This window comes from Callospermophilus lateralis, chromosome 2 (assembly GCF_048772815.1).
Source record: "Callospermophilus lateralis isolate mCalLat2 chromosome 2, mCalLat2.hap1, whole genome shotgun sequence".
In the NCBI taxonomy this organism is placed as follows: domain Eukaryota; kingdom Metazoa; phylum Chordata; class Mammalia; order Rodentia; family Sciuridae; genus Callospermophilus; species Callospermophilus lateralis.
In genome coordinates, this window is record NC_135306.1 from 21911229 (window position 1) to 21927645 (window position 16417).

At 43.1% G+C, this 16417-nt stretch overlaps 1 protein-coding gene and 1 long non-coding RNA gene across 8 annotated transcripts in view; both read left to right on the forward strand.

The window, feature by feature from the left end:
• Window positions 1-1588: 1588 nt before the first annotated feature.
• On the forward strand, window positions 1589-8428 carry LOC143641424 (uncharacterized). Of its 2 annotated transcripts, none has more exons than XR_013155334.1 (3): window positions 1589-1765; window positions 6191-6475; window positions 8016-8428. It is a non-coding gene; the product is annotated as an uncharacterized LOC143641424 (long non-coding RNA). The 2 variants fall into 2 exon arrangements; XR_013155333.1 differs by having other exon boundaries at window positions 6191-6442; window positions 8016-8424.
• Window positions 8429-12688: 4260 nt separating this feature from the next.
• The window catches only part of Ecpas (Ecm29 proteasome adaptor and scaffold), a 117417-nt gene continuing 113688 nt past the window's right edge, over window positions 12689-16417 (forward strand). For 2 of the 6 annotated variants that reach the window (XM_076845686.2, XM_076845689.2), the window contains exon 1: window positions 12689-12995. Coding sequence is in view for 3 of the 6 variants with exons in the window: in XM_076845689.2 (XP_076701804.1) it covers window positions 12974-12995 (22 nt within the window). In the remaining 3 variants the exon portion in view is untranslated. Of the gene's footprint in view, window positions 12996-13260; window positions 13612-13888; window positions 14097-16417 lie in introns of those variants that run through there. The other 4 variants (XM_076845685.2, XM_076845684.2, XM_076845683.2 and 1 more) reach the window with 3 other exon arrangements.

The following is a 16417-nucleotide window of genomic DNA, read 5'->3' on the forward strand; positions in this document are numbered from 1 at the left end:
CATATATATTTTGACAAATTGTATACTATTAATTATGATTACTCAATCCAAAATAATTTTTTAAATGGTCATGGAAGCATTTTTAAATATTTTAATTTATATATATATATGCTTTTCATGGATAAAGTGATAAGAAATTGAACAATAAAACTTTCAAGGTTAAAATTATTTTGCTTTAGGGCTATGGGTGTAGTTCAGTGGTAGAGCATATGTTCAGTATGTGTGAACCTTGGGATTGATCCTTAGCACTAAGACAACAAATCCAACTCAACTCAACCCAACCCAAACAATATCAACAATTACATTGCTTTAGTACAAATTAGGGGAAGTCTGTCGGAAGCCATTCTCACACGTGACTGGGTGACTCCCGGTTAGGGTCTGAGGCGCTCTGGCTGTGTCGGAGCTTTCCCGGCCCTCTCCTGATGAGAGAACCTGTCCGTGTGGGGGTGTAACTGACCACTGACCCCGGAGGCCCAATCACTGACCCTGACCTTGGAGTGCGGTCCCCCCTTCAACCTTCATTGGATGGAATTCTCCCCTGAATTTCTTGCTCCCCAATAAAAGGCTACTCCCTGGCGTGCTCACTCTCTCTCTCTCCTGCTAGCCCTGAGTAATCCTTGCTGCCCTGCCGGGCGGTTAGAGGAGGGAACCAGAGAGGGGAGCCGTCTCGGACCTGGTCATAGAAAAAGGTAACTGAGTCTGTGTGTTTATTTCGATCTCGCTAGCTAACTTTTATGCCAAGAACCTCATTAATGAAACCATTGCGCTGGCCGCGTGGTAGAATTGGCGCCCACGAGGGGGGCATTCTAGATTAGCTAGATTGAGTGGGAGCGCGCTATAAAGATAAAGAAAAAAGTAAAGATAAAGGAAATAGTGACAATTTGGGTCACAAAAGGAAGTGGTGACAATTTGGGTCACAAAAGTACCTTAAGATATTGAAGGAAAGAGACGTTAAATTAATTAAAATGGGAAATTCAACTTCTACGGATAAGGAAATGTATCTGACTATTTTAGACAGTATAATTAATCAGAAAGGAAAACAGATAAAGAAAGCTCAGTTATTACAATTCTTAGAGATTGTAGGTAAATATTGTCCTTGGTTTTGTGAACAAGAGTCTCCAAATTTACTTACTTGGGAGAAATTAGGAAGAAAGTTACAAAAGGTCTGTCTTTCAAATGAATTACCTGGAGGCATAGATAATATTCAGAGAACCTGGACGGCCTTGGAAGTTTGTCTTTTTGAATATATGGGCCAGAATTCGTGGCCCCCTGAAGACCTGCTAAAAGGCATTCAATGGGCTATCAAGTCTATTCAAATGGAAAATCCGCCTGAGGCTACGTTAATTCCTTTTCCTTTAAGCCGCTTAAAAACAAAGGCGCTAGGGGCCAGGCCCAAAGTTAAAAATGTAAATTTAAACTTGCAAAATCAGGTTACTCGGCAGGGAGATTATGGAGAGCAACATCAGAAAGGAGATACCTCCGAGGTCCTAGAGAGCCCTCCAAGGGAGGTAAACGATCTTCCTGGAGAGGAAAATCCAGAAGAGATTCCTAGAGGGGCTCAGAGTTCTTCTCAGCCACGTGACTTAGAAGCCCAAATTCAAAATGGCGATAGTGCAGAATCCGACCTTGTCTCAGAGTCAGAGGGAGAAGAATCAGATGTTGAAATTCGGGATTTACAGAGAAATTTCGACAGGCTGCGTTTAACACCGCCTGCCCAGGCTACTCAAATTCAGCCCATACCCGCTAAAAGAACAAAGTTTAACAGGTACGCTGGATTAACGATGACCTTTCTTACCCCATTCCAGCGAGGTATTAAGAAGGCTCAGGAATTGGGGGAGGATACTAGTGGCTTTCAACTTTTTCCCGTTTTTGAGCAAGTTAATGAGCAAGATCAGAGAGTTAGAGTTCATGCTGTAATTCCTTTTAAAACCATTAAGGAACTAAAAAGTGCATGTGAGACGTACGGTCCAAATTCGCCTTTCGTACAGAGTCTGATAGATAATATTTGCTCCCAGCCCCTTCCTCCTAGCGACTGGATTTCTGTAGCCAGATCCTGTCTGAGCGGGGGAGATTTCTTGCTCTGGAGAACTTATTGGACTGATTTTTGTACTGAACAGGCAGAACTGAATAGGAAACGTAATATAGAAACACCAGTCGAAATGTTTTTAGGGACAGGTGAATTTGCTGATTTAGAAAGGCAGTTAAATTATGACTTTGTAATATACAATCAAATAACTGATTGTGCAAAGCGTGCCTGGAGACAAATAGTCTCTAAGGACCAATCCAATTTAGTTCTTACCAAAATCAGGCAAGGTGCCAGTGAACATTATTCAGATTTTGTAGCCCGATTGTACCAGGCTGCAAACAGGTCAATCGGAGATCCAGGAGCCAGTGAATTCATAGTCAGACAACTAGCATTTGAAAACGCAAATAAGTACTGTCAAGATATTCTCCGGCCGCACCGTAAGAAAGGCACAGTTTCTGAGTTCATTCGCTTGTGTTCTGATGTGGACTCTACACATTTACAGACTGTAGCTTTAGCCGCAGCCCTAAAAGAAACCTTAAAGCCACAGGATTTAGGGCGAAAACCCCGCGGAAAATGTTACATTTGTGGGAAAAACAATCATTTTGCGCGGGAATGTCGCATGCGCAAGTTCAGGACTCCATCTACTGGCGATAATAGATATTGCAGGACTCGATCCCACATGGCGGATCCAGATGGCGCGGATCAGCCCGCCTTCTCGCCATCATTTCCTCCTAGCTGGAGGACAAAAAACTTCCGGTCGGCCCCTCCCCGGGCCGAGCAACAATACGGGGAATTCGAGGAGAGGTCGCACAGTGTGACGTCACTGGCGCCGACCAGGACAGCCCGCGATTTTTTCCGGAGGGATTTTTACCAGAACGTAGATCACAGACAGTTTTCTTAGGGCCTTCAAGGACAATTGAATTGAGCCCTGAATCAGGACCAGAACAAATCCCTACTGGGATTTTCGGGCCGCTTCCTGATAATACTATAGGTTTAATTTTGGGACGTAATAATTTAAAGGGAGCCATTGAGGTAGTACCTGGTGTGATAGATTCAGATTTTAAAGGACAATTAAAGGTTACTGTAAGATCCAATTATGCCCTAAGGCTCACTTCAAGAGATACATTTGCCCAATTAATTTTATTGCCCTGTGATGCAGGGAGACACCTGCCGGTAGGTTCAGCTTCTAAGCCGCCGGACAGAGTATACTGGTCACAGTTAGTACGACAAGAGCGTCCTTTATTAGAACTTAAAATTAATAATAAAAAATTCCTCGGAATAATTGACACAGGGGCTGATATCTCTATTCTTTCCAGTAGATTTTGGCCAAGAAACTGGCCTTTACACGTAGCGCCAGCTAACCTAGAGGGCATAGGGCAGATTTCACAGCCCGCTCAAAGTGCCAACTATCTCCATTGGAAAGATTCCGATGGGAACAGTGGAGTATTCAAGCCTTATGTGTTAGAGACTTTACCAGCTAATCTATGGGGAAGAGATATTTTAACCAAAATGGGATTGTTATTAGTTACTCCTAACTCTATAAGGTCAGTTGAAGAAGTTAGTCAAAGGTATTTTCCTGGAGATGATAAGGAGACCCTTCAGGAAGAGTATCTGTTTACAAACCAGTCTCCACGACAAAGATTAGTAAATGCTCCAAGCCAAAATTTTTATTAGGGGCCCTGAGTACTTCCCCGATCCCTAAGACAGCTGAAAAAATCACCTGGCTCACAGAGGAGCCTATATGGATTTCTCAGTGGCCCATCTCAGGGGAAAAGCTTAAAATAATTCATAGGTTAGTAGAGGAACAACTTCAGGCTGGTCATATAGAACCAACGCTTAGTCCTTGGAACACACCTATTTTTGTTATTAAGAAAAAGTCAGGAAATTGGAGATTGCTGCAGGATTTAAGGGCAATAAATCATGCAATTCAGCCTATGGGATCCTTACAGCCAGGACTTCCCTCTCCCACAGCCATTCCTTTAGATTATAGCTTGATGGTAATAGATTTAAAAGACTGTTTTTTCTCTATAAGGTTACATCCTGGAGATTGTGAGAGATTTGCTTTCACTGTCCCAACAATTAATTTTAAGGAACCTGTTAAAAGATATTGCTGGAAAGTACTCCCACAGGGAATGCGTAATAGTCCTACTCTGTGCCAAAAATACGTAGACCAGGCGATAGATCCCATAAGAAGTAGCTTTCCTGATGCATATATTATTCATTTTATGGATGATATATTATTGGCTCATGCTAATTCAGAGGTACTTTCAGAAATTTTTACTCAGTTAGAGACTTCGCTTACAACAATGGGTTTATGCATAGCTCCTCAAAAAATTCAAAAAGTGTCACCTTTTCAATATCTAGGTCAGATAATTCAAGGACGTACAATCCGTCCTCAAAATCTTCAGATAAGAATTAAGGAGTTACATACCCTTAATGATTTTCAAAAGCTATTAGGAGATATTAATTGGCTGAGACCATCCTTAAAACTAACTACTTCTGAGTTAAGTCCTTTATTTCAGATATTACAAGGAAATCCTTCTCCAACCTCTCCACGTCAGCTAACTTTAGAGGCTAAAACAGCCTTAAGGAAAGTTAAAAATGCAATTAAAAATGCACAGCTTACTAGAGTTGATCCTAAGGAAATGGTGTATTTATTAATATTTCCAACTGAACATACACCAACAGGAGCCATATGGCAAAAATTAGGAGTTATTGAGTGGATTTATTTATCCCACTCCCCTCAAAAAACATTAATTCCTTTTCATGATTCTATAGCTCAATTAGTAATTAAGGGTAGAACTAGGATTTTACAATTAATTGGATCTGAACCTGATATCATAATTATTCCATTTTCTGTTCAACAGATTAATTGGCTTTTTCAAACTTCTAGCCCATGGCAAATAGCCTTTGCTGATTTTCCTGGCCAGATAGACAGTCACTATCCTCGTGATAAGATTATACAATTTGCATCATTAACGTCACTTATTTTTCCAAAGATTGTACGTGCCCATCCTATAGATGAAGCCTTATCAGTGTTCACTGATGGATCAAGTTCAGGTAAAGCAGGATTTTATAGTCGTGTTCACACAGAGGTAATACAAACTTCTTATACTTCTGCCCAAAGAGCAGAGCTTCAAGCTCTGATTTGTGCCTTAACTTACTTTGCAAATGAGCCTATTAACATTTATTCTGACAGCTTATATGCAGTCGGAGTTACTAAAAATATTGAAACTTCAGTTATTGGGTATACTTCATCACAAGAGTTATTTAAATTATTTCATAATTTACAAAAGGCAGTGCTAATGCGGAAATATCCATGTTTCGTAGGACATATACGAGCTCATACTAATCTTCCAGGACCTTTAGCTTCAGGTAATAACAAAATTGACAAACTCGTAGCTTTTTGTCAACAGATGTCTTCATATGACTGTGCACTAGCTTCCCATTCCTTACATCATCAAAATGCTTCTAGCTTACGTAAAAAATTTAATATTACTAGAGAACAAGCTCGTCAGATTGTAAGCCAATGCCCTAAGTGTGTTATTCACACTCCATCTCTACCATCAGGGGTAAATCCCCGTGGATTAAAACCAAATCAAATCTGGCAAATGGACGTAACTCATAATCCTCAATTTGGTAAGCAGTGTTATGTGCATGTCATAGTGGACACTTATTCTAGATTTATTTTTGCCACAGCACGTACTAAGGAAAATTCTCAAAATGTAATTTCTCATTGCCTAGCAGCTTTTTCTGTTTTAGGATGCCCTATGCAGATTAAAACAGATAATGCTCCAGCTTATGTGAGCTCTTCTTTTCAACAATTTTGTCAAGAGTTTAAAATTAATCATAAAACAGGAATTCCTTATAACCCCCAAGGTCAAGCCATTGTAGAACGAGCTCATTTATCTATTAAACTTCAATTACAAAAATTAAAAAGGGGGGATAAGCTTATGACTCCCCAAAATAGCCTTAATCATGCCTTGTTTGTTTTAAATTTTTTAAACTGTGACGCAGAAGGTCACACTGCTGCTGAGAGACAAATGTCTCCCTCAGTAACAGGCCCTTTAGGCAGAGTTTTGTGGAAAGATTTACAGACCGGTCAGTGGAAGGGCCCAGACCCGGTGATTATATGGGGCAGAGGGCATGCTTGTATTTTCCCAGAAAATTCTTCTCGTCCTATTTGGGTGCCTGAACGTGCTATCAGACATGGAAGAGATAGAACCCAGATTGAAGCGACTGAGGATCGACCCAGAGGAGCCCCCATCCAGAAGGAGGAGATATCGGAAAAGGATGAAGAAAGACCAGATTGACCCAGCCAAAAAGCTGATTTCATGGGAAGACGTGAAGAAGCTAACAACCCAGGCTTCCCGAATACTTCGAGACCTAGGAAAAAACAGGACCCCAATGATGATGGTAACAACAGTAATTGCCCTACTGGGCTGTCAGGTAAAGGGGGATCAAGTAGACACTTACTGGACGTATTTCCCAGATCCACCCCTGGTACACCCAGCTGTGTGGACTGGAGAATCTATTCCAGTATTTACTAATGACTCATTCATGATGGGAGGATTTACAGATACTCATATTACTCCCAATCATGTGACTAGATTTAATTATTCTGGCTATAGTGCCCAATTACCCTTGTGTTGGTCCCACGATAAACATGCTGGCTGTCTGAAAGTATCATTCAAAAAAAAAAAAACAGCGGTTGGTAGACCTAGACTGACAAATTATTCTATTTATGGAAATTTAAAAACCTAATACTAGATCAGTAATTAAGATGGGACTTTCCCATAATAAGCCAGTCATTTCTGCAAAGCCTCCACAGATACACCACTGTCCAAATAGTTCTACAATTGAGATTGGCACCTTTCCTAAATGGATGGATTGTATAAATCCCTTTCCTGTACAACATAAGGTGTCTAAAGATAGTGGGTATATTTTAGACTGGTCTCCAAAAATTGATAAGAGACAATTACGAAGAAATTCTGCTATGACACCTGCAGGATTTGTTAGTAATATTTGACTTATAGTAAAGGTGGTGTTCAAAAAGATATTTGGCGTTTAATTGCTGCCTCAGAATTCTTACATTTTACAGACAAACCCTTACCAAGATTTATTGGCAAGAACTGTAAAGAGGGATCTTGCTATGGCTTACGAGCTTGTGTCCAATCTCCTTATGTTTTAATTATTGGAAATGTAAAAGTTAAATGGATAGATGACAGATATATTGTTACTTGTAATAAATGTAACCTAACCAATTGTATTACTAGGTATAATGGAGGAAAAGGAGTGCTGATACTTCATCAGCCCTCTTTTGTTTTATTACCTGCTAATATTTCAGAGCCATGGTATGCTGATGCTGGTTTACAAGTCTTACAACAAATTCATGCCCAGCTGGCAAGACCTAAACGTGCTATTGGAGTTATAATTGTTGGTGTTTTGGCGCTAGTCTCTTTTATTACATCAACTGTCTCTGCGTCTCTGACATTGTCTCAGAATATTCAGCATGCAAAATTTCTTAATAATTTAGCTCAAAATACTTCCAAGGCTCTGCGTAATCAAGTAAATATTGATGAAAAGATTGAAACTAAATTAAACGCCTTAGAGGCAACTGTTATTGACATAGGTAATGAACTTTCAGCCTTAAAATTTAAAGAAAGGCTTAAATGCCATGCTAATTATAAGTATGTGTGTGTTACAGCTGCCAAGTACAATGCTTCTCTCTGGGATTGGGAGAAGGTTAAAAACCATTTGTTAGGTATTTGGCAAAATAGTAATAATAGCTTGGATATTCTGGAACTTCATCACCATATCCAAGACATTCAAAATAATAGAGCTGATTTTTCAGATCCTTCTTCTTTGGCTAACCAAATATTGAAGGAGTTAAATGGATTCAACCCTGGAAATATTCTCAAACACTCGGCCTGGTACATTATTGGATTATTCTCTTTGCTGCTAATTCTCTATTGCATTATAATTGTAGGATGGCGAGTCTTCAGAACAAGAATACAGAAACTCCAGAGAGTGAACCGCCGCCTCATTTTTGCGAAAAGAAAGGGGGAATATGTCGGAAGCCATTCTCACACGTGACTGGGTGACTCCCGGTTAGGGTCTGAGGCGCTCTGGCTGTGTCGGAGCTTTCCCGGCCCTCTCCTGATGAGAGAACCTGTCCGTGTGGGGGTGTAACTGACCACTGACCCCGGAGGCCCAATCACTGACCCTGACCTTGGAGTGCGGTCCCCCCTTCAACCTTCATTGGATGGAATTCTCCCCTGAATTTCTTGCTCCCCAATAAAAGGCTACTCCCTGGCGTGCTCACTCTCTCTCTCTCCTGCTAGCCCTGAGTAATCCTTGCTGCCCTGCCGGGCGGTTAGAGGAGGGAACCAGAGAGGGGAGCCGTCTCGGACCTGGTCATAGAAAAAGGTAACTGAGTCTGTGTGTTTATTTCGATCTCGCTAGCTAACTTTTATGCCAAGAACCTCATTAATGAAACCATTGCGCTGGCCGCGTGGTAGAGAAGTCAAATTGAAATACAAGTTCAAAGAGAAAATTCAATTATGTAAAATTTCTGACCATTAAGTACTTGTTCATGTATTTTTTTAAAGAGATGATGGGGGTGTCAAGTCAATCTTTTTCTTTTTCTTCTTTTTTTTTTTTTTTTTTTTTTTTTTGAGCGTCAGGGATCAAACCCAGGGCTTTTGATCATGTTAGGCAAGTGCTCTACCACTGTGCTACATCCCCAGCCCAAAAGAATATCTTATTTTAGAAAATGACTACATGGAAGATAACATTTTTAAAAGTGACAAAAAGGCCTTCATTTATTTTTTTAATAATTAGTTTTGCAGTGCTGGGTATACAGCTGAGCTGTATTCCAAGTTTTTTTTTTTTATTTTTGGAGATAGGGTTTTGCTAATTTGTCAAGATTTTTCTTTCTTTTTTTTTTGTACCCCCTGGTACCCAAACTCAGGGGCACTTGATCACTGAGCCACATCCCCAGCCTTGTTTTGTATTTTATAGGGTCTCACTTAGTTGCTTAGCACCTCACTTTTGCTGAGGCTGACTTTGAACTTAAAATCCTGCTGCCTTAGCCTCCAGCGTCACTGGGATTACAAGCATGTGCTATCTCACCCAGCTGAAAGAGCCTTGATTGTAAAAAAATAATATTTAGAATAGAATTTGTTGTCAAAAATTTTCAAGTTATGAGGAAAATTTTAAATGCCAATCTATAAATGCAAGAATAGGTTGTATTATTTATCAAAACTCTTAGAGTCAGATGAACAAGAAATTTTGAAGTTACTGTCTAAAGGAAATCAGAGGAGAAAGGATATTCAGGTATAGGGATAAATCTTTGAAAGAGGGAAGAATATTTCATTCTCTAACATGCATGATTTCATTTTATATTGGGCCAGGTCAGCTTTCTGCCTCTTTTCCAATGATATTTGAGAGGAAAAATAAACTGAATTTTGCCCAAGATTGGGAATTGATTGGCAATGTCTGAAAGACAAAAACATATTGGAAAGTACTTGAAAGTGCTCTGGAAAGAATTCAATGCCATCTCTGGAGTTGAGATGAAAATTGGAACAAGTGATACTTAGGAGAGGACATATGTACCAGAAAACAAAAAGAAGAAAAGAAGAAAAACACTGAAGATGATGCAGATCTAAAATATAGTCAAGGGGCTGGGGTTGTGGCTCAGCTGTAGAGAGCGCTTGCCTAGCGTGTGCGAGGTGCTGGGTTTGATCCTCAGCACCAAATAAAAAAAATAAAGGTATTAAAAAGATAAAATATAGTCAAAATTCATAGGAATCAGAGTCAAATAATACAAGGATTTTCTATCATGGTTAGAGACCATAATAGATGTTTCTGAGTGTGATTTTTAAAAGCGAAGTGTCTTGAGGTGTGCTGGGGTTTTATGTATAGTGAAATATGTCTTTAATAAATAACTGAGGGGACTGGGGATATAGCTCAGTTGGTAGAGTGCTTGCCTTGCATGCACAAAACCCTGGGTTAAATCCCTAGCACCTCAAAAAAAAAAAAAAAAAAAAAAAAAAAAGAAAAAAAAACTGAAAAGAACAGAGATGAAGATCCTAAGTGTGAACTGCGTGGGCAAGTTGGACCTAGTCTCTGGCTTTTTCAGTAACCAAAACAAATAACATATGAGACTTATTTATATGGAATTTTGGCTGGTCTGGAACTTTTTGGGAATGGGTAATTCAATCAATTGGGATAATTTAATTTTCTAGAAAGTTGAAGATTGATCCTTTTAGGCAGCTAAAATTGCTTATTTTTAACCACTGTAGATGAAAAGCTTGTTAAAATATACTCCATATTTTCTTCTTTTCTTTTTTTGTGGTGCTGGGGATCTAACTCAGCATACTTTTTAATTTTTTTTTAAAGAGACAGGGTCCTGTATGTCGCCTATGCTGACCTAGAACTCCTGGGTTCAAACAATCCTTCTACCTCCACCTTCTGAGTAGCAGGGACTACAAGCATCAGGCATGTGGCTGTCTGGCTTGGTTTTTTGATGCTGATATAATAAGACATAATCTTACTTCTTTTCTTCCTTCCTTCTGTCTTGCTAGTTTGAACCCAGGATCATGCATATACTAGGTGAGTGCTCTGCCCTGAACTATACACCCAGTCTCTTAACATTCTAGAAATTGGGCTGGGGATGTGGCTCAAGCGGTAGCAGGCTCGCTTGGCATGCGTGTGGCCCAGGTTCGATCCTCAGCACCACATACAAATAAAGATGTTGTGTCCGCGGAAAATTAAAAGATAAATATTAAAATTCTCTCTCTCTTTAAAAAAAAAATCTAAAAATTTTGAGAAAGGGTCTAACTTGTCCATGTTGACCTTGAACTTGTGATCCTCTTACTTCAGTATCTGGAGTAGACAGGTGCACCATTGCATCCAACTGATTTTATTCTTTTCTTTTTTACTACCAGGGCCCTCAACCAGGGAATCACATCTGTAGGCCTTTTTACTTATTATTTTGAAAAACGGGCTAAGTTGCTGAGGCTGGCCTTGAACTTACCATTCTCCTGCCTTAGCCTTCAGAATCACTGGGATTACAGATGTGCACCACTGTATCTGGCAAGACCTAACTAAATAAGACTTCAAGATATCTTATTTCAGTTTCTCAGTGGCCTCTTTTCTGGTCCCTGTTTGCCCCTCACCCCAATTTCTCATCTGTTTTTTTTTTTTTTTTTTTTAGAGAGAGGGAGAGAGAATTTTAATATTTATTTTTTAGTATTTGGCGGACACAACATCTTTGTCTGTATGTGGTGCTGAGGATCGAACCCGGGCCGCACGCATGCCAGGCGAGCGTGCTACCGCTTGAGCCACATCCCCAGCCCCTTCTCATCTGTTTTTTGCTTTTTTTCTTGGTGTTGGGGATCAAAGCCAGCACCTCATGCGTGTTAGGCACAAGTTCTTCCATTGAGCTGCCCCCAGCCCTTGTCTGTTTTTGAAAGTTGAATTCTAGATAGACGGTATCTTAAAGCTGTTATTCAGTGCCAAAACACTTCATATGACTATGAAGCTATTTAATGGGAAAACTAAGATATAATAAGTTTGAAGTGAGAAGCAACTCTAAGAAACTTTAGAGCTTTAAACACTAGTGATCAGAAGCATTAAAAAAGGGGAGCTTTCCACTGAGCCACACTCCCAATCCTTTTTAAAAAAATTGAGACAGGGTCTCACCAAATTGCTTAGGCTCTTGCTACATTGCTGAGGTTGACTTAGACTTGCAATCCTCCTCCCTCGGTCTCCTGAGTCACTGGGATTATAGGGTTGGGTCCACGCGCAGAGTTCGGTATTGTAGTTTTAAAATTAACAGTGAAAATGTTTATGGGATGGGGAAAACTGATATGGAATCAAGACCCCATCAAAGTTGTAAATAGGACTGCACATAATGTGTGCATAAACAACTTCTTGTAGGATGCTCACTTAACTTTTTCCATAAATTTATCTTCGGTGATGGTGGGGCTGGGATGAAGGACTCTTTTCATTTTTAATTTTATGATATTCCTAATCTTTGTATTGTTTACAAAGATAATGTAAATTTTTGCCATAAAAACAACACAGGAAATGAGTATATCTTTAGTGTTGTGTAAGTATCTTGCACTTTGTTACATCTGGAATGACATATTCAATTTTCAAGACATTTTTCGGGGATTTGGAGATTTCCATTTTAGGAGTAAATGCTATTCCAATTCATTTAGGATCTTGATTTCTTCCTCTTATTAAAAAACAAAAAAACCCAGTATCTGATCTTGGACCTAATTTGTTATGACAGTACCCATCACTTAAGTACAGCAATTATGCAATCCCTGAATTCGAATTCCATTTTTCAAGTACATGGGATTACATTTTCCATTGTGCATGACCTCATGGACAAACTGAAGGAAAAAAGTTAATCGATATAAAAATAAGTCATTCAGGTTGCCAAGAACGTATAAACAAAAATTTAATGGCTGGTATAAGCGTATACAGTTCCACCGGAACACGTAACTTTGCGAATTTCCTTCATTCCGCAGCCCTGGTCCCTAAGGGCATCTGCAACCTACACCTCCCTGCGGCCTGCGCGGGCCGTTCGCGGCGCCGGGGCTCGCCTGGGCCTGAGTCAGCGCCCGGGCTGAGAAGTTCGGCGGGAGGCGCAGGGCGGGGCTTCCTCCCGCCGACTCCGAACCCGGCTCTACTTTCCCGAGTCCACGTCTCTTCCTCTGGACAGGCGTGTTTCTTCAGGTCGGGCCCCGCCAACGTGACAGCAACAGACCTTTAAAACCCGAGCTTCGGCCCCGCCTCGAGGATCTCCCCCGGCAGGGGCAGCCCGGCTCAGCTCCTCACCGACTGAAGCGCGCGGCTTCACGGGCTCGGCCAGCGGGACACCGCGTTCCTTGGCCGCCACCTTTTTGAGGCGCCCTCCGCAGTACCCCAGGCATGGAGACCGGCTCGGACTCAGGTCAGAGGCCCACGCGTCCGGCCAGCGCTGGGGTCGCGGTAGGCTGCTCCGCGATGGCGGAGCGGCTAGGCCCCGCCGCCCGCGCCGGCCGCCGCGTGCCGGGTCCGCGTGGGGAGTGTCGGCGGGGCGGGCGGCGGCAGGTGGGCAGGACGAGCCGCGAGCGAGCGAGCGAGGGCGGGCGGGCGCGCGAGGGGCCCGGCGGGGGGGGCCGCTGGGAGGATGGCTCAGCTCTTTCTAAATATAAAACCGGCGTGAGTCGGGCGAGCGCGGCGCGGAGCCGCAGAGCCGCCGCGCGGGGAGTCGGCCGCACAGGCGGAGGTGGCGGCGGCGGCTCCGTAGAAGGGCGAAGCTGCGGGAGCGCCCGAATCGCGAGCTCGCGGGGGGCGGCGAGAGCGACGCTCGCAGCGCGGAGGACGCAGACGGCGGCGGCGGGCGGGCCTCGTGGGCGCAGCGCGGCCGGCGCGAGTGACCGCAGGCGGCTCCTGGCCCCTGCCGCACCGGGAGCCACGAGCCCCCCGCGCCGCCCGTCCGCTCCCTCCCCCTTCCGCCCCTCCCTCAATCCGTCCCCAGCGCAACATGGCTGCGGCCGCCGCCTCCGCCTCCCAGGACGAGCTGAGTAAGTGCCACGGCCGAGCCTGCGGCTGCGAGCCCAAACCGGCGCCGCGCAGGCCGGGGGGCGGCGGCCGGCACCCGGCCAGAGGGCTGGGGCGCGCTCGCGGGGCGCAGAGCCGGGCCGTGCAGGCGGACGGCGGCGGTAGCGTGCGGGGTGCTGGGGCTCTCGGGGCTGGGGCGCTCGGGCCTGGCGGGCGGGCGGGGCGCGGGACGCCGCCGCCGGCGTTTGTAGGCCTCAGGTTTGCACCGTCACGTTGCGAAATTGAAACCAGAGCCCCGGGCGGAGCCACCCCTGCCCGAGATCCGCCCCGGCCCGCGTGTCGGGGGAGCCCAGCCCCCTGCCCGCGGTGCCCGGGGTGGCAGGCGGCCGGAGCCCCGGGGTGATGGGCAGCGCCGGACGGTCCAGTCTGACCCTGCCATGTCTCTCCTCCTCCCGGGTCTTGACTGTTGGGCGAGTTCTGGAAATGGAGCTTCCAGGAAGGGGAGAAGGTGCCTTTCTGTGACACACTAGAAATCAGTCGAAAGGTCACGGAGAGGCGGTGACCCTTAGTAGGAGCCGGGAGGGCAGAAGGGCCTAGAGGGTCGCTCTTCTAGTCACAGGAAAAACCACGGGGTGACAGCGCTGTCAAAAAGGAGAACCAGAGCATACTCGACCCTAAGCGTTGCAGTTTTCCAGGGGACCTTGATCCTTGCTTTCGGAGAGGGGTGGTCACCCTGAATCCCAGGTCGCCCGTCTGCCGCCCGGGTTCGCCTCGGTGCTTTGTGGGAAGTGTAGTCCCTGGGTGTTGCATGCCTATGCTGGTCATAAATATTCAACTTTCATAGGACAAGTAGGGTAATTTTTGATTGCGTTTTTGGTGGTCGGTTAGTTAAAATGCTTTAGGTTATTTGCTCCCCTTCCCATGCTGCCCTTCAGTTTATAACAAAAACAAAGGTGTCATTTGGAGATGATGTGGGTTTTAAATGGAAGCATGGGTGCGGTGTTGCAAGCTGGTATTTGTGAAGCTTATGTTGTTAAAAGCTCCTTCTGGATTTCCATATGAAGGTAGTTATAAACTTAATTTGTGTTTCTTTGGTGCTTGGCAGTTTAAAGCTACTTTTATATACATGATCTCACTTTTACCCTCATAACAACCTTGTGAGGCAGGTAGGTGGGAATTATCCTTGTTTTAAAGAGGAGGCAGGTTTACAGAGATTAAGTTCTTTGCTGCTTTGACACAAAACTGGTGGAACAGGAGTACTGTTGGTTTTTTGAGCTGAAATTAACACTTGGTGTGGCCCTGGACAGGATGGAGAGTGTGAGGAGACAAGGTCTCATGAGGTGGTTAGAGGTTGACATGGTTTAATAGCCACAGGAGTTGGTTGCATGTGAATCAGTCCCTAGGGAGCATCGCCAGGCTTTCTGAGGAGATCAGTTCTCTTCTCTGATTTTATTTTTATTGTGTTAAAATACACAAAACAAAATTTAACATCTTAACCATTTTTTAAGTGTACAGTTCAGTGGTATTAAGTGCATTCATGTTGTGCAACCATCACCACCATCCATCTTCAGGACTCTTTGCATTTGCATAACTGAATTCTGTACTCATTAAACAGCACCTCCCCATTCCTGTCTTCCCCTAACCTCTGGCAACCACCATCCTATTTTCTGTCTTTCTTTGACTACTCTAATTACCTCATCTAAATGGTATCATATAGTATTTGTCTTTTTTGTGATTTTTTTTCAAGATTCATCCATGTTGTAGCATGTGTCCAAATTGCCTTTTAAAGGTTGAATAATATTCCCTTATGTATACACCACATTTTCTTATCCACTCATCTCTAGGAACATTTTGGGGTTGTTTCCAAATTTTAGCTATTATGAATAATGCTGCTGTGAACATGGGTGTACAAATATCTCTTTGAGACCTAGCTTTCAGTTCTTCCTGGTATATGCCCAGAAGTGGAATTGTCACCATACTGGTTTGTTTTTGTTTTGTTTTGTTTTCTTTTCCTTTTTGAGGTGCTGGGGATTGAATCCAGGGCATTGCTCATGCTAGGCAACCTCTTGACTCTGAGCAACATCCCCAAGCCTTATCATACTGTTTTTCATAGTGACTACAACATTTTACAATCCCCTTAGTACTGCATAAGGATTCCAATTTCTTCACATCCTGGCCAATATTTGTTATTTTCTGTATTCTCAGTAGAACCATCATAATGGATGTGAGGTGGTTTGATTAAAAAAAAAATTGGGGTACCACATGCTGTCTGAGTTCTTGTTGTGAGCATGAAATATGTTAAAATCTCAATTACCAGTAGGAATCGGAAACAAAATGAGAGGAAGAATTGGATATCATTTTAAAGTTTCAGAGGTATTTATTCAGCATAAATTCAGTATATTCTCAGTTTGCTCCCATATATTGGGTACCTGGCTTTAGCATCTAATGAAAAAGTTAGGAACCGATAATCTAGTTCTAGCCTTTGGCCTGGTGTGGCCAAAAGACTAAACTTGCTTTTAGTCTCAAGTTTGCCTGTAATCCCAGACACTTGTGAGATCAAGGCAGTAGGATAGGAAGTTCAAGGCCAACTAGAGCAATTTATAAGAACCTGTTTCAAATTAAAGGGGGGAAAAAGAAGAAAAAAAAAGGGTTGGGATGTATCTCTTGGTAGAGTGCTTGGTTTAGCATGTGGGAAGCCCTGGGTTGATTCCCTAGTACTGAAATTCTAGCCTTTCCACTATTTTGTTTGGTCAATAATTGGGCACAGAAATCTCTTTTGACTTGGTTTCTGCATTTCTTCAGGAGAGATTAAATACTTGGCAATTGGAC